Raw genomic sequence first — 19,690 nt, 5'->3', positions numbered from 1 at the left:
ACGCTGAACTGCGCGGGCAAATGATACTTCCCGGTTGCCCAGGCCGAGGAAGGGGGTTTGGTTGAGGTACCCCACCTTGAGCCTTCCACTCAAAAGTCTGACCCACAAGGCAGTGGGATGACGTAGGGTTTTGTTCGGGGACCCTGACCCTAGCCTCTGACTCAAATGTCTGACGCACGAGGCAGTGGGAAAATGTAGGGTTTTCTTTGGGGACCCTACCTGGAGCCGATGACTCAATATTCCGACCTGATCGGCTGCAGGGGGTTGGCCTAACCCGAGGGCGCAGGGAATAAGGCATTACTCTCTCATTCCTGATGCAGCCGCGCACATTAGCTGCCTTTTGAGCAGCACCAGGCTCTTTGGTTTTAAAAGTATTTCGACCGTATTGGATAATGCGCCGGCGGTCACGGTCAACCGGTGGGCGATCGGAGTGTGCGGTTTTTGGGGCCGACCTTTTCTAACCCGTCCTTCCTCGGGGGAAGGCAGCATCGCTGCTTCCATGAATATGGACATGCTGGTCGCCTGGGGAAACACCTTACTGCCTTCACACTCCTGTCGCAGAGGACAGTACGACTTTACCCCCAGACCGCCTCGTAGCACGATTACTCGTGGTGCGGGGTCTCGCTGCTCTTGGTCCGGCTGCTCCCCTTTGGCCTTCCTGGCATGGTTGCACCTTGTGGAACGAAGTTCCAGCCAGTGTGGCCCGCAGGATCATTGCAGCACTCAAGCATGACCACCACGTCAAGGTGGCAGCTTTAGGTCGGGCTCTGTGAAAAAAATGAGGCCCAAACCTTTAATGATAATAATAAGAATATGATGAGATCAAATAAAATCGGTTTCTGTTGTGGTATTTCTCCTCAGGGACGAAAGGTTAAGTGTTCAACGACTAGTAGGTCTCCGCATTTCGTGAGCAGCGCTGATGTTTCACGATGAAGGTGAAACGGTTGTAAAGCGCTCCTCAGCTTTTAAGCATAGATTGGCCTCACTGAGAAGACGAAAAAACAACTGAAGATTACCAAATCTCCACATATCACCATCTGTCTTGTGTGTGTCACTGTAAGACCTACCATGCGCACATCTCAGGTCCTCTGTATTTTGGACACATCCTCTGCACCTGATGGTGCTAATGACGGAGGACAGCCCGTCAAAATATGTTTCAAGATGAAAGTTCTGGGACTAACCTGCCAACGTCTGAAGCCAAGTAGTTGATTGAAATGAGCCCAAAGATTCAAATAAAAAGTTTGTAATTCCCGAAATGTCCTCCACGATTACTATGACGGACAACATTTATACAAATGCATCGTGTAATGGATTGAAGTTCACATGAGGCACACATATGATGTGAATACAACGCTAGTGTATATCGCTCCAGCAATGATGTGTTCTGCGAAATCGCCTACGACAAAGTAGCCAATGGGATTGATACAGTTCGCTGAGATCTCAGTAATTGCAATATCAATAAAGCTCCAATAGGAGGTAACTTGAATCTAACATTGACACAGTCATGCAAGCCCCTAACTTTAAATTTACAAAAAATCCAACCATGCTATAATCTGAAAAGAGTTACCTATCTATTTTATCTTTGAAGTTGATATGTGTACAAGGAGCCGTTAATTGGTCAGAAGGTATAATTCGCCTCCAAAGCTTACCTATAAATCGTAGTTTTCTGTAATCAAGCTGCAATATTTGTAGTTACTTACGTGAGTCACACTGCTGGCATCTGACCGGTGTAAGAAATACACCCCCAGTGAGAAGTGTAAAGGGGATGCGTGAACTCGTGCTCCGCAAGGTCACAAGATTTTTAATTTCTGAGGGTTCAAAGCGGCAAAAGTGGCGAACAACATTGAAAAACGAAGTTAGCGGGTGACAAAATGCCTGGAAATTCATCCAGTTAGAGGTATTACTGAGTAGGTATTTTGGATTTATTTACATCTATATGGATTGCGACCGCGTTTTTCTTCCAGATTCAGTCACAAAATCCCCGTTATTGATTATCATAAGGCATAATCGAAAATACGTCGCCGTTCACACAATAGCATTAATAAACCTACCATCAGGTGCGATGTTTCAGTAGAGCGGCCGTCGGCATCTACACCATAAATTCGGACTGCCGAATGTTTCAGTCGTGCGCTCGTCAGCGGACAAGTAGGATGTATAAGGATACCAAGCGTGGAAACCGAATTTGAATAGATTCTTCGAAGCAGCAGTCAATATCTGATAGTAGTATGTCTAGTATCGTTTCCTCCATGCCGTCCTCTTTCATGTTTTGCCTCCCACTTTAAGAGGTCCGTGTTAACAGACTTTAGGCTTCCGACGAAAGTAACCAAATATTGAAAAATTCTTCGGATCTTTTCCAGATATCTCCGCCAAAAAATTAACCCCCGCCAACCAAAAAGATTAGAAAAAAGAGGATATGAAATTCGTACTCTTAGTTTTTTATTGGAGAGGGTCAAACTGGGACGGGTCATTAATAGTTTGCATGAAAAGGTCCGTTTTTCGGTACCTTTACCTCCAAATGAATTCACACAAGTAGCTGTCCACTAAAGATAGGTGTGTACCGCGTTTATTCTACATCTTGTAGATTTGCCAAAGAGATCCGATGTGTGAGCTCCAGTCGTTGGATCCACAAATTTCTCGGTATGACTAACCGTTTCATGAGTATAATTCATGTCAATCATCGTTTCAATTCCTTGGTATGGCGTCCATATATCGGAGATGATGATTGATCCGGGAGCGATGCAGGCCTGAATTGTGTCCATCAAAGTAGCCACAGGTTCGATCTGGCACTGAACACATGAACACCTCTTTAGTTTCCCGGCAGATCCCTCCGAAAATCCACTGCTGGGGAAGGACACCCTGCGTGGCTTTAACGGCGAGATATTAGCGTTTCATTGATCTCGACGTATATAGCTGGGCCGCCGATAACTGTTGAAGTCTGCAAAAGCCACCAGACGTGGACTTCGCGAAGAAAGTTCCAGTCAACAGCGGTCATGTGGCTAATAGATAATTCCTCTGAGCAGAATTCGATTTTTGCCAAATTTCTGGACCAGCAGTAAATGAATAGAATTACTATCCTAAACTCCATCCTGGACCGCTGAAGCCAAGTCCCCTTTCGAAGACCGATTTCTTGCCGACAATGTCAAGCATTACACCTCCACCAGTCAGAAACAGCCGAAAGTGTCATTTGGTGGCCATTGTTGCCTAAACCTTGGTGATGGACCACTTCGTGGCTTTGCAAAAAACGTATTGCCGTCCCTTGTCATGAATGAAAATTTCAGTGTCAGGAAGTTCATTTGAGGTTTTATGTCCGAACCGAGAAAATGTTTGCACAAAATGAGCCTAGATGCGGATAAGAAATTGTTTGCATCAAAAAATGGGTTAAGGTTGTGTGCCCACGTTGAATTGGAGCTAGTAAAACGTGTAGAGGCTTAACTTTCCGCACATGCACTTTTTGTATTAGTGGTGGGGCTTATCTGGAAAAGATAACACTCTTTTGGCAGGGGTTCGGTTCTTTGTATTCATTTTACTGTATAAAAGCTGCTTCGGAATTCTGTCTCCGTCAATTCTGCGAACATATCCCACCCATCGTAGCCACCTGGATGTGGTAAGCTCCATTGTTCGTCGGATGATCTTCGTGTCCGTCAGCGGATGTGAAATATTCTCCAATATCAGAAGGTTAGGCCGACATGTGATTCGTATTTCAATGTCTTACATATGGACAGGCGAAATTATCGCTTTATGGATGTGCAGCTTGGCTTTCTCCGAGGTTCACAGGTCGTCCTCAACCAACACCCACACAATATGAGATATCAGCGCACGGTCGACGGTCAAATCGGTAGACAATGTGTTTCCGCGATAGCAGATTTCCGTACTGTGGTGCAAAACTTCGCTCTAATCTAGATGAGCGGATTAGTGTTAAGGACTCTTCGGCGTAGGTTCGTGCAGGTCAACGGTCTTCCACGCGTTGCTATTTGGGCCGAACAATGGGGCAGCAGCCGAAAGCTTCTCAGCTAGGCACTGCAGTCCGTCAAGGTATGTGCAGACAGTCCTCATTTGTCCGAAAACATTATGCTAAGGACCTTGGTCTGGTGGACCAGACTTATTTCATATGAACGCCTTATACTTAGCAGATAACCCAACTATGAGGCTGAACTCACAATGGCTCTAAGACAGAGACTGAAGGGAACACGCCAATCAATATCTTTAAATCACCTGAAGTCGACTGAGCTTTCACCCTTGATTGACAGAAATGAAGACTTGACTTTTTCTTTGTCTACAAGGACAGTGTGCAACGACTGACGACGTTCGCAGAATTATGCTTGAGGCAGTATCTCCACTGGGATTCATTCGGCGCTCACTAATGCGCTCAGGATTTGGCGAAATGACTGCATCATATCCAGCGTTTCTGTAGGTGACGCTTGCCCCAGTCCTATGTCTTTGGAGAGTTTGGATCGCTTTAACATTTGACCACTAGACGCCTGTCAGGGTATCTTCGAATTTCAATTGAGGTTTCGTCCGATAAATGCCGAAAAGTCGAATAGCATTGTATAACCGTTTCATTGAAAATCACCAGCATGGTGTTTCGAACATGCAACTTCACTAGCAGTCCGAATACTTAACCACTCGACCACGTTTGATCAGCAGTTTGATTAACTCGCGCTATGGCCGTATGACAGCCCCCCTCATCTGCCGATCAGGGAACCCACATTATCAGGTAATGTGCTGACTGACTTCACGAATGGCAATATTAGCTGAAAGCTTCGCTCATCTTGTGAACTTAATCTTCCTCCGAACTACTTATAGGTTGCTGTTAGTGGAAGAAGGTCTGTGAATTTACAGTTGAGATTTCATCGTTATGTGAAGCTCACAACTGCAGGCAGAAACTGCGGTAACAAGGAAGGACATTACGTCATGACGACAGAGTTCTTTTGTTGAAGACGGCAAAGTTCCTGACCTCTCACAAAGTGTGTACAAGCGTGACGAGAGTGAGCGAAATCTAGAAGATTGCACAACCCCTATTTTACACCGAACAGAACCTGCTTACAAACCACTCCAATTACTATTGTCACGCTTGGTGCTACGGTTGAAGGAAGTGGGAAGTTCAAAGCTCCGGCCCAGTGTCGGACGACTGATTTGGAAATTATTGGACCATTTTATAGTGGTTGCCCATTTACTTTGAATATTTACTTGGTGTCCAGAAAACCTCATGAGAGCACTTGAGGATTCCGACTTTTCAAAAACTCTGTGCAGTTGAAGTTTTCAGTTTCGTTTCCGATGGATTATTGAAGCTGTTTTAGTGTTCCTAAACGAGTACCTGGAGAATGCAGGTTAGATGGTGTTCGGACGATAAAAGGTAAAAACAAAAAGAGAGAACAGAAAGATGTGCTCTACATTACCAGTTTTGAAATCCGACCAGTTAATGATTAGCTAAACAGCTATGGGACAAGAAAAGCTCAACTATCTTTAAGTAAGGCCATTAGACTGATAGCCAGAAAGTTCTTACAAATGACCATTGTGTCTCTGATATCTGCTTAAGCCACGCCTTCAGTTTGTTCATTCCCTCGGTCCAGTCATCAGTCAGCTGGAAAGTTGTCGACAGTTTCACCTAGATTTCGAATTGTAGCACCCATAGATGTTTAAGTTATAGTCTTATTTTCCAGTAAGTTATTTAGGTCTCATCCAAAAGATAGGTTATTATAAGTAACTTGAGGCCAACATTCCGGTTCATGGACTGGAAGCTGTCACGTCAACGGAATTCCAACTGTCCTGTAGTTCTAGCTTCATTCTTTAAATGACGGTAAATAAGCTGTTTCTGAATGTGCTTATTGGCCTACATTTTACGAGGGCTACCTAGCTGGTTATGCATCCAGGTGAAATCGACTTCATCGGTGGCCCCATTTCCGACTATCACTTTCCATTTACGTCTGCCATGGGCACATCAGGCTTTTAGTTCACCCATGACCGTGTTATCTTCCGACCCAGTGGATGAGATGACAGTCGACAAATGCACCTGGAATTTTCCTTCCTCAATTTATCGTTGAGATATTTTAGAAATATGCATACTGATAAAGTGATGAAAATCCTCCCGAGAGTGAAATTTGCATGGTCATTAGCGCTGTGGTGATGCGGTTCGGTTCGTTCGGTATTCTTCCATTCATAGGACCAGTTACTTGAAATCTTGCCACTGGAAATTCCGTCAGCTATCACGGATGATCCGGGCCAACAGGGTGTCTATCCAGCTTTCTATAACCCTCTTGGATCAGTCTACCGAATTCTCCTCAGTGCAACCGTATCGATACCATAAAGTCTAAGCTCCTTGGCTAAAAGAGCATCAAGCCATTGGAGTCTGTCGCTTCTAGCCCTGTCGAGATGGGTACCCATTTTCCAGGTTTCGACTCTGAATTGGTGCAACTTCATGGTTATTTGAGACTGTCAACTAGCACAACCTTGAAACCTTTTGGCCGTCCCTGTATTTTGGTCAAGCCCCCGGACTGTAGTTCGAAGCTTGGTTCACTTCGTTTGAGGCAACTTTATGGAGGCTAGCGACTAACCCACTTGGTGGCTGGGTCTGTTTTAGTCCATAGAAAAAGCCATTAAGGTATGGATTTCTGAGTCCTAATGCAGGAGTGTTTTTTAAGGTCAACCTTTTCTACCCGTCTCCTCCTAAGTGCAAGGTAATATCACTGCTTCCATAAATATAGACACGCTGGTCACCTGTAGAAAACGGATTACTGTCTTCACGGTACCGTTGTAGGGAGCATTAAGATTAATCTGGAACCCCTTGGTATCAAAACTGTCCTTAACGCGGCGTCTCAGTGTACTCTGCCTCACTGCTCTCAATGACCTTCCTGAAATTGCTGCATTTTGAGGGACGAAGTTCTGGCCAGTGTAGCCTGAATAAACACAGCAGTGCTAAAGTGTGACAACTATGACACGGTGGCAGTTCCTGGTGTGCATGTATGTTCATATACTCACATTTAGTGATCTCCTGACGGAACCTCGGGCGTGAAACACGAATACGGGGTGATAATTCTAATAGGGTGATGACTACATTTGTTGAGAGTTACTTGACGTTTAGTGAGCATTTACCCATTTTGTTCATTACCAATAAAGTTGTTCTTGTTATCGCTTCAAAATATTCCCAACCAAGTTGCATGATAATGTTACACATTCCTCCAAAATTGTCATTACATCGATCTATAAGCAACTCATGAGCAACTAATAGGTTTTGTTATGACGACAATGTCGCTTGTCGTTTGTATGCTACTTACCAATAATTGTAAACAATCGACGCTGTCTCTCTGGCAGCAGTAGTGTAAAGGACTGGCCCCCCGTTCGCCTTCAGCATTCACGTCAATTTCGCTGATTTTGAGAAGTATCTGCAATGAGTCCAAAAGTCAGGTACTTCGTACATCACTGTATATATCTCGCAAATCAGTAGATCAGCATGGTCCCCAAGACCGCTTTCTACACGAATTTCCAAGATGTTTACCAAAGAAAAGAAATCATCGAAGATGCACCTACTCTTCCGCATGATTATATTCAACAGTTAATATTTAACCGCGCCTAAATGAATTTCATTGAAGTTTATAAGCACGTAAATCGTGGACGTTTCCGACTGACAAACTTTCTGTATACAAACGATGAATCTGTGAAGTTGAAGACTGGGAACAAAGAAGAAAACGATAGGTGTAATGGTTTCCCCTCTTAAGCTACTCTGATAATCAAAATAACAGCTAACGATCAAAAGCACGCTTGAAGACACCATATAATTTAATGGTACGGATGAGTGACTGGTCGTTTTTGACCCTTGAAACCACAAAAGTTTCTGAAGAATGAAATTTCGTCCTAATAATTCGGTTTCTTTCTACTTGTTGCAGAAAATAACATTCACGCCTGGGAAGAGGGAATGTTGTGACTAGCTATGATAGACGCTATTTTTCTGGGATTCACCTACTGGGAAAGAGAACTCATTACTGCACACAAACGTGTGATGACACCAGAAGTAAGTGAAGCAGGACCCAGTGGGACAAATTCTATGTACACAAGTGGTACTGCTTGCGAACGAGATTCTGTATATATTCTCACGCGTGGAAAGCATGGTCCTTTGAACAAGGATATCATGAAGTGATAATTACGTTACATTATGCTGCGCAGTGATCCATATTAAATTGTACATGCTTCTGGTACTCCCTACTAAATAGAAATCGTTTACTCTTCAGAAGAACATGGTGAGCTCTCGCGAAAAATTTTCAATTATAAAGGAATAGATCTAATTCGATGGGTACAGTTTCCACATACTTCTTTCATTCCTAGCACTATCCACCATAGAGCATGCTACTAAGATGTCGCACATTGTAAAAATAAACTTGGCAACCAAGACGATGGATGACTTATGGATGAGCTGTGCGCGTGCAGAAGTTAGCAGACTAGAATACCTGAACGCTTTATTTTTAGATTCTTTTGTGAGTTTTTTGAAAACTCGTTTCTTTTGGGAATTTTAAATTCCAACTTCTTCTATCCAGACTCTCAGGGTAAAGATTTTTGAAATCTTCGTCTGGCGACAACCACAGTACAGTTTCTGAATCTAGTAAAAAGTGTGAAATACACAATAAATTCCCGATATCATTCGGTTGCAAGACTGGAAGAGAGTACTCATCACTTTTGAATACAGCCGTCTTTGATCACCAATTCCAAACCAGTGGCATCATTGGCCATATGTAGTATGTGATCAACCACCAACGAACTTCGCTATCATTGATGATTTAGCACGCTGTCGTGTAGTCTAGGAATTTATTCATTATCAAAGCGATTTTTTGTCTTTAAGGCTGTCACATTTTGACTAAAACTTGCCCTCTGCAAGCGCCTTGATTAGTGTGGGCCTGAAGTCACTGTACTGGATAGTCCCACTCACTCATTCCAGCATAACCTAATATCAACCATTAGACCTCCGAGTGAACTGTTGTATTTCCCTGTACGCGATGCCATAGCCGGTTTCATTCAATGACCAGGATGCTGTGATCAAACGCCGGTTTGTTCGAGAAAGCTCGCTTTTGATGCTATTTATTGCATTACCAAACATTTTCAAATGTTATGCGATTCAATTCACTACCTACGTGACTTGGGGCGGAATTTGATCATTAGGTACTAACCTTCAAAGTATCCTTGTCATTTCTTTCGGCAGCCAAGTGAATCGGTTGAAGTCCATTTTTGTTCGGAAGACGGGCCTCTGACCCAATACTCAGAAGAAATTTTGCAGCGCTTTTGTGTTCGCTCATTATTGCCAGGTGAAGTGGCAAGTTTCCACGGTTGTCAACTTCATTAAACTCTTCAAAACAATTGGAGAGAAGGTTTAACAAAGCGCGTGATCGGTCACAGAATTTGGGCTTCCTCCATTTAGTGATGGTTGCTTCTGTGCTCTCAGTCTATGAAAGGTCTTACCACACTGCACTGATAAATCTGATAATCAGTAGCAGGTCATTGTTAGCGCCACCGATAGATGCCGTCAAAATTGCGTTTTAGAACTCCCTAAAACCCGTTCTTAACACAAAGTATGATTCGAGGCACAGTCATCATAATAGAATAGAGGGTTTTGAAAGTTTCACCAAAGTTTCCATATCTGGTTATCTTTCTCTGATTCTGTATATCACACCAGCAAGGTCGCCTGCATATTTTTTCACATTCACGTGTAAAAACATGTTTTACTGACAATTCAGTTGCCTGGTTCGACTGTGTACTGACAGCCTTCTAGGTACAATTTCAACAGGCAAAACTTCTTTCCCAACGAAGCTCTCCATGCCTTTTGAGTGTGATCTAATGAAACCTTGTATCCAACCCGCGATCAACCCAGTTACTCTGGAGAGCAATGATCATCGTTTAGCAAACCAGAAAATTTCGACATCTTCGTTTAGCGGCAGTTTAACCTCCTCCCACCAGACATGTTAAGTGACAGCTGCACCCGTATTGTTACTTCTTTGCCGAACGTTTAGCAACACTACGAAAACCGAATGCATCAGTTTCTGAAGTGCTGCCACCAGAAAACTAAAAGAAAAGCGTTAAAAGATTTGACTTCCCACCCGTTTTCTCAGTCATCTTAACCTATGTAGAGCTCAAACGGTGTCGAGCTCGTGCGTACGGATTCATGCGTATATCACGCGCATTCCACCATAAATATCATTCTGTTGTCGTTCGAAGTTGTTGTCATTCGTAGTCAGTCTAGCTTCTGATTGATTCCCCTCAGCAGAACAGTCATTCCAACTTGTGCACTGGTAATCGTAGGACGGTAAGGCTTTGCATTTTGTTCAAAACGTTACTCTACGAAGTCATTAACGTTGAGGCAATAATGCTATACAAGGAATTTATTAGCCCAACTTAGTTAAGACGATTGGCGGTTGGTATAGTGAACATGGATACATTTTCAATCCTTGAACTCCGCTTACTGAAATCACGCAAAACTAATTGCAGCAAAGGAACAGTGAAGAGCAAACAAGTCATAATGGGCGAAAAGCATATATATTCTTCATATTCTTCGTCCCTGAATGCGGACTGTAACGAGATAAAGGAATTCAGATTATTGAAGGGCCAACCAAGATATAGTTAGCTGGTTCGTGCTCCGCATCTTGCGTCATAAGTCTCTCCTCGAAATTTCGAATAAGGAAATCAGCTAGATTAACTTCGTCTCAGAATAATCAAGTGTGTTTTACGATAAGTGTGGCCACTGAATACCAGCCTTTGATGCAAACTGAGTTGTCTGCTCTTCAGGTCGTCATTTCCTTCTGTAGACTGATTATAGCCTGAGTGGAATTTTGATGCGATTAATTTGATAAAAGTGTATGTGGTCATGCGCGGATACTCCGGTCTTGCATCTGCCTGGCAGGTGTGGGTTCGTTCGCTCGAATACAACCAAAAGTGTCCGTCTCTTCGTTCTCACCATAAATACTTGGACATCATCATTGTGGTCATCAAATCTTCACTCTTCTTATAGATCTATTCTATAGTCCCCTTGTGCAGCCAACAACCTCTTGTTTGTTTGGGATTTGCTTGCACCGGAACAGTTAGCAGACGCATTGTTTAACTCCCTTTTATTCAACATCCCTTAATTTGCTTTCTGTCGGTTAAACAGTTACACGTCTTTATATTTTTACACCTGCAAGTACGCATGTCTCAAAGGGCATAAAGACGGTTACTGGGACTCCGTAAATTTCAGTTCATTTCCAAGTTTTACCAAAACTGTGTTAAGTGAAAAAAGAAGCTGGAAATTGTAGGGGAAATTTCCTTGGTGATCGCAACATACAACTTCGCCTGAAGTTCAGTATGTAAACGGGTAGACTATAAAATATACTGATGTTCGACTACACAACATTTGAAGAACTAGTGCATGGACAGCAACAACTGCGCGAAACTTACGAGCATTGTTTGCCACCAGAAACTTAACGATCTTCAAGTTCCCCGTTGACGCCGCGTGATGCAACAACGTTTGTTTGTTCTGATCGACTTGGTGTATAACCGATGGATTCTGGGCGACAAGATCGACTAAGCATTCAAACTCATCATATTTCACATACTAAATGGCAAAAAAGAAAAAAAATATGTGAAGTCGGTGATGTATCTTTAATCCGATAGAAGTCAGTGATCACTCGTGTGCTTGGGTTTATCTTTTATAGGACAGTACACGTTTCAAGTCTAGAATAGTCAGGAACCACCGTCGCGGTAACTCTCATGTCCATGCAGTGACTAGTCGTGTCGGAAATACTCCATATATCCTATCCCTATAGTCAATAATCCAAGCCCCATCAGTCACATGGAATAGATGGAGATATAATGTATCCCGTCCCTGAATTGCGGCAATAAACCGGACAATATACAAGGGTTCCCATACCTTCATAGATCACGCGGTTGCATTACAACATAAATTAAGCCATTCAGAACCAGTGTGTTAAACGTAGAAAGTCAAAGGAAATCCCACGATCTTAACAGTTCATTCTACGGATCATGACTTTGGTCTTCCGCCCTTCATTTGCCCTTGATTTGCCTTAGGTAAAAAACGTGTTACAAATGGCTTTACAGTAAAACACTTCGACCACATCTTACGATAAGGGCAATCCTTAACATTTTAAATGCGAAGTCATCAAAATGTGGACTAAAATATAGATTCGCAGCATTGTCAAAAGACGGTCAGTCTGTGTAGAGACATTCGGAACCCCGGCATACAACATTGTGCTCATCGCGCTGGTGCGTACTGAACTGTATTTTCAGCATTATACCAGCTTTACTAGGGTCACACTTGTATCTGTCATAGTATGAAATATTTCCCTTATATCGGGCGGAGAGTGGAAATTGTGCACTCCTCCAGGTCCTTTTACGCGACATAAGTTGCTCTCATTTTTAATCCGTTCACTATAGACCCTCGATAGCTCCACGTACAAAGGTACCAGTGGAAGGAAGAAGGCCTTCACTACGGAGTTATTTTTTGGAAATCACCAACTGAACAGTTACAGAATATTGGACAGGGAAGCCAAAGTCTCATATTAATCTTGTTTATAAAAACTGAGTACCCGTTTTCTTTTCTAACGCGTCTTCCTGAACTTTCCTGAATAATCATTGACTATCACTCAAATTTAAATTAATGCAACAAAGCAATTCATTCCTTAATATAATAAATCTCACTTTTCAATAGACGCGAAGCGGGTTTACGATAAAACCACATACTACTCGCATATCTCATCAGTAGTGTCCACCCTCCCAGAGGTACTGTAAGGCCCAATGGGTTTATAGTAGTGTCAATCTATTCTGGAGTGCATTTGCTGGCATCCACCTGCATATATGTTAGTTAAACAGGATAGAATTTGTCAAAAATTGAGATCAGTCTGTTGGTGAATGCTCGGGTGAGCGTCCCTGTATATATAGGAATGGCTTTATGCCATCGTATAAAACGATCGTCACACATCACGAGATAAGAGCGACTGTTGGGTTTTGGGAGAGTACCGAAAATATCGACGTGAACATGGCTAAATCGGCAGTCTGTGGTGGGAAAAGTACTGATGGGCGAATGAGTATGGCAAACGACCTTGAGCGTCGATTTGAGGTAAAAGTTTTTGCCTATGAACGTATGTCGTTGTTCCTATTCTGCCATGCGGAACGTTGAAAGATGAGTTTGGCCGTTGCACTTGTATTAGAATGTGAGACGTTATGCAGAGTGCCAAAAGTAAGGCGGTGTATTGTTCAATGAACGACGGGTCTTGTAATTGGGTAGAGAAATCGCAGTTGATGGTACCTGGTGCCATTTGTATTGGTACTGGTCTAACATGCAGTGAAAATGCTCTGTCAAGCGATAGCGGCACGATAGGCTTGTGTTTTTGTAGCTGAACCATAGGTTGAAGATCATTTGAGGGTACTGAGCAGAGTAAATCGATTGCCTGATGAGACAGGGTGTCCAAGATGATGTTGAACTCTTCCGCTATGTAGTGAACGTCACTGGCGAATTGAGATGTATAGTTAATCTGACGTTGTTCGCGAGACGAATATTTGTCAGACTTGGTCTATGGGAGCGAACGTCAGAGGTTCGTGCTCGACCTCCGAAAATTGGTGAAGATGTCAAATGGATGGATAAGTAGAGAGCAACTCTCGACCGAAAGTGTTGTAGCGAGATTCTGTTGGTGAGAGTTTCCTGTAAAAGTACCCAAGTGGTTGAAGTTTACCTTGAACAGACCGTTGTGGGACTGCACGCACGGCTATGTTAGGTTGGTCAATACACAGTGGCAATTGTGCATCAGAATCAGTCAGTAAGGAGTTAACTCGTTCAAAGGCTTATTTAAGAGTGTCATCAAAGTACAACTTCTTAGCAGGCATATTACCATATAGCAAGCTGGTAAAAGGTGCCAAATATTTTGCAACCCTGGGAATGAAACAACGAGAGAAATATTCATTCCAAAAAACGCTTAATTTGCACAACAGTTGCAGAGTAGGAAAAGTTGCGAATGATGTAAGGTTCATCGACGACCAGGAAAATACCGGTTGAGTCAATGGCATGCCCAAAGAAAATTACTTGGTTTGATGCAAAGATACACTTTTTAGCACTAATGATGAGGCCATATTCGGTTAAACGATCATACGAAATGCGTAAATCTTCCAAATGCAGTGCGTGTGCGAGACTGGAAACCTGGATACCATTCGGGTACGCATTCGGGTACGGGTGACATCACAGAACCTGAGCGATAAGGCGTTGAAATGTTTGTGCTGCATTACGAAGGTCGACAGCATGAGTGGGTACGGGTGACATTACAGAACCTGAGCGATAAGGCGTTGAAATGTTTGTGCTGCATTACGAAGGTCGAGCAGCATGCGTAAAAGCTCGAACAACCCAAACGGTATGGCAATAGCAGTTTTATGAACTTCATCAAGGGTGTATAGGGATGTGATGGTGATAAGCGTGAATAATGGAGAAAAACTGTACATCCGTACAAATAGGATGAAAACACGCAAGTACCGCTTAGGTACAGTGGCATTGTTGAGTGCTCAGTAGTCAGCGCAAGGGCGCAGGTATGAGGACGTTTTCGTATGTACCATCTGGAGAGGTGGAGTCCATGTGCTTTGAGAAGGTCTGGTGATACCTAGTTGAAATGTTAAAATGTGTGAGAAAATCGGCGACAATGATAAAGTGGTGTACGTCGGCGACGACGAAAATCTATGTGAACTCACGATCTAACGCGAGCTTGAAGAATGAAACACGCTGTTCATAAGTCTTGTTGGTCAGTCAAGTTAGCAAGCGGGACAGGATTTTGTCACGTGTCTTGTGTTTGTTGGGCAAATGAGTAGCTTGATCCAGTGAGTGACCGCTACACAGACATCATGTAATTTGCTGATCCATTTCTTCAGTGACAGCCCGCTCATTTTCGGCTATCTTACAGAAGGAATGGATATACCTTGTTAGTTGCTCCAGTGATTCCGGAAAGTTCATCACTTTGTGTTTCCCAAGGCCAAGTCTTACACCTGTGGCTTTCCAAGAACGATTTGGACAATCTTTGCAGTTTGCCAGGAATGAGAGACACAACGACCTCCTGACAAAATTTCGGTACGTATATTTTACGAAGCATACTCTTACGAAATAGCACTGTAATGTGGAATTTCAGCGTATGTTTTGCATGCCTTAAGCCCAAAAGTTTATCTCATAGGGATCTATCCGTGGAGAAAAGGAAATTGGGCCATCCAACGCTATGTATTAGCTCTTTCTCCCATCCTGTAGATGAGTGGAGCGCGAAAGTTTATTAAGTTTGCTTCACACTATGTCCGTTGTTAGGTCAAGCTAATCCTAGTAAAGCCCTATTCATTCCTTACATCCCATTTGAGGATTCGAGTTAAAACAGCCTGTCCAAAACCCGTTGAATATGTTATCATCAGCCAAACAATTTGAAGGTGTTTGCGCATCAACATGTCATAGATGCGCCCAGATAATCCTTGCTTCTCCAAAACTATCAGTGATCCTTAAAATCGTTTGCCCACGGAGCTAGCAGTTATCAGATTCCAGGCATAAGCTCGACCATTGCGGGTCAATGGCGATGTACGACCTAGTGTCAGAGATCTATCTCGCGGCCCAAGACGCTTAAAAACGTCATGAACTGGAGACTCAGCTGGGTTCCCGGTGCATCATCCATCAAAACCAAATTGGCAGAGTGTATTTTGCAGATTTTGTGCAATATGGGTTCACGTAGAACAGGAGGTTGACGGAAAATAGAGGACTGCGCCTACCTGATGAGCTCCAAGAAGAATGAAACCAGTTGTGGGCTGTCGAAGTGTTATGAGTAGTGTATTACGTCTATACTTGTATCGCGAAATCTGGAATACCGCACCGGCTGAAATATGAGGCGGTCTGGTGCAGCGCATTCAGCTGCTTAAAACATCATAAGCGGGAGAGTCAGCTTTGTTCCCATCAAAGCCGAATTAATGTGCAAATGAGTGTGTTTCTCTAAGATAGGTATTTGGTTTCGTCTTTGCCTCACATGTAATCACGCCGGTTGTTGTCATCAGTGTTCTCTCTTCAGCAGCCTCCATATGGCTGTATATTCCATTTACAACTTCAGTTTTTCTTCCAGTCAGTTACCTTGTCAGCCAATGATGTTTGGTTTCATGACGTGCACTTGGTTTTGGTCCATTAAATAAATGTTCCAGTGGTTGCTTGAGAGTAAAAACTAATGGATACTTCACATATACATTCAAACACGCACGCATTTTTGTGGATTGCATGAATGCTGCGGCATGCGTTGTATGTATGAATCTGGGCGAACATAAGCTTAGCCATGTCATATTAAATCCCTGAGCTAAACCCAAATTGGCTGGACTTGCGTTTACAGTCCATATGGTGGCAAACAGTCCTTGGATTAGTTGTGATGGGTTCACTTCCATCCTTGTTCGAGAAAGTGAGCGTTACCGTAGGTGACTGACTCGTAGGCCTTCAATGTGCAGTAAACTGTGTTGTGGGATGTAATACTCCGAGAAAATTTCCAAACATTTGGTAAGCAAATGTGCACAAGGTGCATCTGCCTCAAAACCTCACCAGTCAAAAGCCTTCAGTTGAATTGCACGTTTTGAAAGATCACAAATCACTGTAAACTGTCCACGATTCACCGCCGTCCAAATGTGTGTGCTTGCCCGTACACGCGTTCCGGAATGTCACTTTCGTAACGTTTACTTATCGCAACCGATCCTAACTAATCGTCATCTTCTGCTGCTGTTCTGACCAAGTAAAAACGAATAAACTCACTGTTCTATGAGCTATATACTGATGCACTGACCTTTAGGACGATGCAGCTTTGATACCGACTAATTGAAGAATCGATCGCTTGAAGCCCATGGGTAAAGTAGTCGAGTTGGGTGAGTTAATTTCGGCATAAAATGCAACTGCTTTGATCAGCATGTCGAATAAGGGCGGACGATGCTCACTGCAGAGGGGGAAATAGCTATTGTGCTTGTGCAGGTTCTGTGCCATAGAATTAAGTTCGGGACGTTGAAAACGCACCACTCGTTTGAATAGCCTTTTTTGTTGTCCTGGCAGGACTTTCCGATCAGGTTATACAAAATGAGAGCAGTGGACTTCATGACCTATTTAATACGCTACTCTTAGCAAGCACACTGTTTAACACGCACTACTTGACATGCAAAGTAAAGTGCCAACACAAATTCACCAACGCTTACCGGATGCACCTGGATCGCCACTTCTGAACGTATGAACGAGTTTATTCCCTTGGAGGACCGGTAACGGTTTGTCGACTGGCCTACTGTAGGACTTTGGGCCAAATGAAGTACGAAGTGACCCAGACGCAGTCCAAGCGTCGGCACATGGAGCTGCGGATGATTGGAAATCTTGGAAATGTTCATCTGTCCCCTACTCCAGCTGTTAGCGACATCAAAGCCCACCCCAGTAGTTGTTTGGAAATAAACCACGGTGTTCTCGACGTAGCTCAAGATGACACCCACTCACTGCAGACCGTTCGGTTTGTCGATGTCCCGTGGATAAATCTACATCCTAGTGTTATACATAATCCTTACGTCTTCACTTGCTGAGTTCTCTTTTCGGTAGAAACGCTGAAGTATTACCTTCCACATCCAATTAGGGATTTCATGAGTAAAAGTGAAAAATGGAGCCACAAAAGGAACAATCGCACATTCATAATTTTTGGGGTGAGTGTTAGGTTTGAAAATTTCGATGCTTTCCGTTTTTTTCAAAAAAAGTGCTTCCACAACCTCGCAAGCGACAAAGCTGAAATCTCCAAACTAGTGAGGACCTAGCGTCACTCTACGCTAGTACGAGCTGACTGCCCAGCTAAGCTAGGTGATAGCACAGCTAGATTTGCGCCGATTTTGTCACCGATCGAAAAACACGGAGATCGAGTATGACAAACTAAATATCCTGAATAGGTGCCTCATAGCTGCTTGTGGCATCTGTCAACGAGTCGGCCGGGGTGACTACAACTTCGTTAGAGGTTGGCTAATTCCAAAACCGAGGCGTGCCATTGAACATGTTTGATGAAAGTGAATCTATTAGTTGACGGTAGTGCTTTGTTTGGCTCGGAGGGTCAGTACAACAGCTGTTGAGATTATATCTAGTCTAATTAACCTGACGACAAAATCCCAAAAACATTGCCTCTCGTCATTAGTTTTGTTGAAATTACGGAGGTATTCAAACAAACGTGCTTCGCTGTCTCCATCCAATTCTACCCTCAGCCAAAAACGGCCAATGTCTCCAGCGTTTGTTGAATCATCTAGTTATTTACTCCAACTCCTTTCATGGATGTGCCTTGTTTTAGTTTATCCACTTTTTGGAAAAAAAACCTCGAAGAAAATCTGTCGTAAATCCTGTTCCTTTGATTCTACGCAAGCCAAACAACAAAAAAATGCAACGCAAGGTGGGCTTTATTTCGCTGGCTTTCAGCACTGTTAGTGTACATCACAATCACACCATTGTCTTTCCTTTAAGAGTTGAGCCAAACGTTCGTTCTACCCAGAAGAAGGGCTCTGTCAGTAAGCATGAAAACACGACTAGCTGATACATCAGCATGTCTGAGTTCGAGACATTTAATTTTCATTAATGTGACAGATTTTTTGCATACTGCGCTCTTACGATGAGGGCATCTCACACGCGAACTCTCCACAGGCAGCCATTCGTGGGAACGAATAAAAAGGAACCAACAAGGGACAGCACTCCAATGAAGGGCAAGGTTTTTCTTAAAAGACATGGGCGATAGGAATTCCATGCGGAATCGCAAAATAGGTATGCCCTAGTACCAGGTGATCCACGAATATGTTATCTTCATTTTGGTCCCCCAAGTATTGTGTTCGACCAATTTTTTCGTCTGCAAACAAAGTATCTAGCTACGCAGTGAAGGTCATGCCAAAGATGAGACACTATTTTGGGGCAACCGGGAAATATGAAGCAATTCATACATCTCCTATGCCAGGGTTTTCTTTATCGACAGAAAGGTTGAAGGACGAACACGCGCTTTCAAACTAAGATAACTTGGGTTTTAAAAATTTGGTAAAAAAGATCGAACTAGGGCAGACGCCGAGGTTCATTCATAGTAAACTGCCTGAGGAGAGTGGAATGTGTAAGCTGTCCGCCTTCCTACTCTGAATCAAATGGAAAGTTGGAGGCAGTGCCCTAAGAAATTGACCAGAAAGACTCGTTTCGCTTGGAGAGATCCTTATTTTATAGTACGGAACCATGGGTTCCAATGAGATTACAACTAGCATTTTTCTCCCTTTTTTGCACGCCTCACGCCTGTCGCTTATGATTGGCCCGCTACCCGCGCTTAGGGTCACTAGATCTCTTGTTCGAAGTAGTGTTGAGCGTTGCTAACGGGATAATAGAAAATCTGGTTTGTTTGTTCAGAGCCATTCATCAAATCCGTATCGGTATTGCAAATAATGTCAGTTTGTAGGGCCTTACCTGAGGTCCTGCGGTGTCCCTAATCACAACGCTATACCACGAGCTGGTTGAAGCTCGATACTAGCAGAAAATTAGTCATTCAGCCCGTTGTTCAACCAGTTCGTTGTTTGTATGAGCCAGAAGTGCTGGGTTTACGTCGTCTGCAGTGATTTTGTCACAGTACATGTGGTAATGTGTGGCCTCATGAGGACTATGCTGCGGCGTAGAGCAACCAACAACTAGAATTAGCACATTGGTGGTAAGTACTGTACA

General features: G+C 43.3%; 1 protein-coding gene across 1 annotated transcript; it reads right to left on the bottom strand.

Annotated features, from left to right (window-relative positions):
- Positions 1 to 3,915: 3,915 nt before the first annotated feature.
- T265_14973 (hypothetical protein) lies at positions 3,916 to 11,563 on the bottom strand (the record flags this gene model as incomplete). Its single annotated transcript, XM_009176037.1, has 4 exons — positions 3,916 to 4,071; positions 7,272 to 7,379; positions 9,153 to 9,328; positions 11,407 to 11,563. Coding segments are annotated over 4 exons (597 nt in total), but the record flags the coding sequence as incomplete, so codon positions are not given.
- Between the last annotated feature and the right edge of the window lie 8,127 nt (positions 11,564 to 19,690).

Source organism: Opisthorchis viverrini (genome assembly GCF_000715545.1).
Source record: "Opisthorchis viverrini unplaced genomic scaffold opera_v5_309, whole genome shotgun sequence".
NCBI lineage: Eukaryota > Metazoa > Platyhelminthes > Trematoda > Opisthorchiida > Opisthorchiidae > Opisthorchis > Opisthorchis viverrini.
Note: the sequence above shows the minus strand (reverse complement) of the source record. Positions and strands in the feature narration are given on the sequence as shown.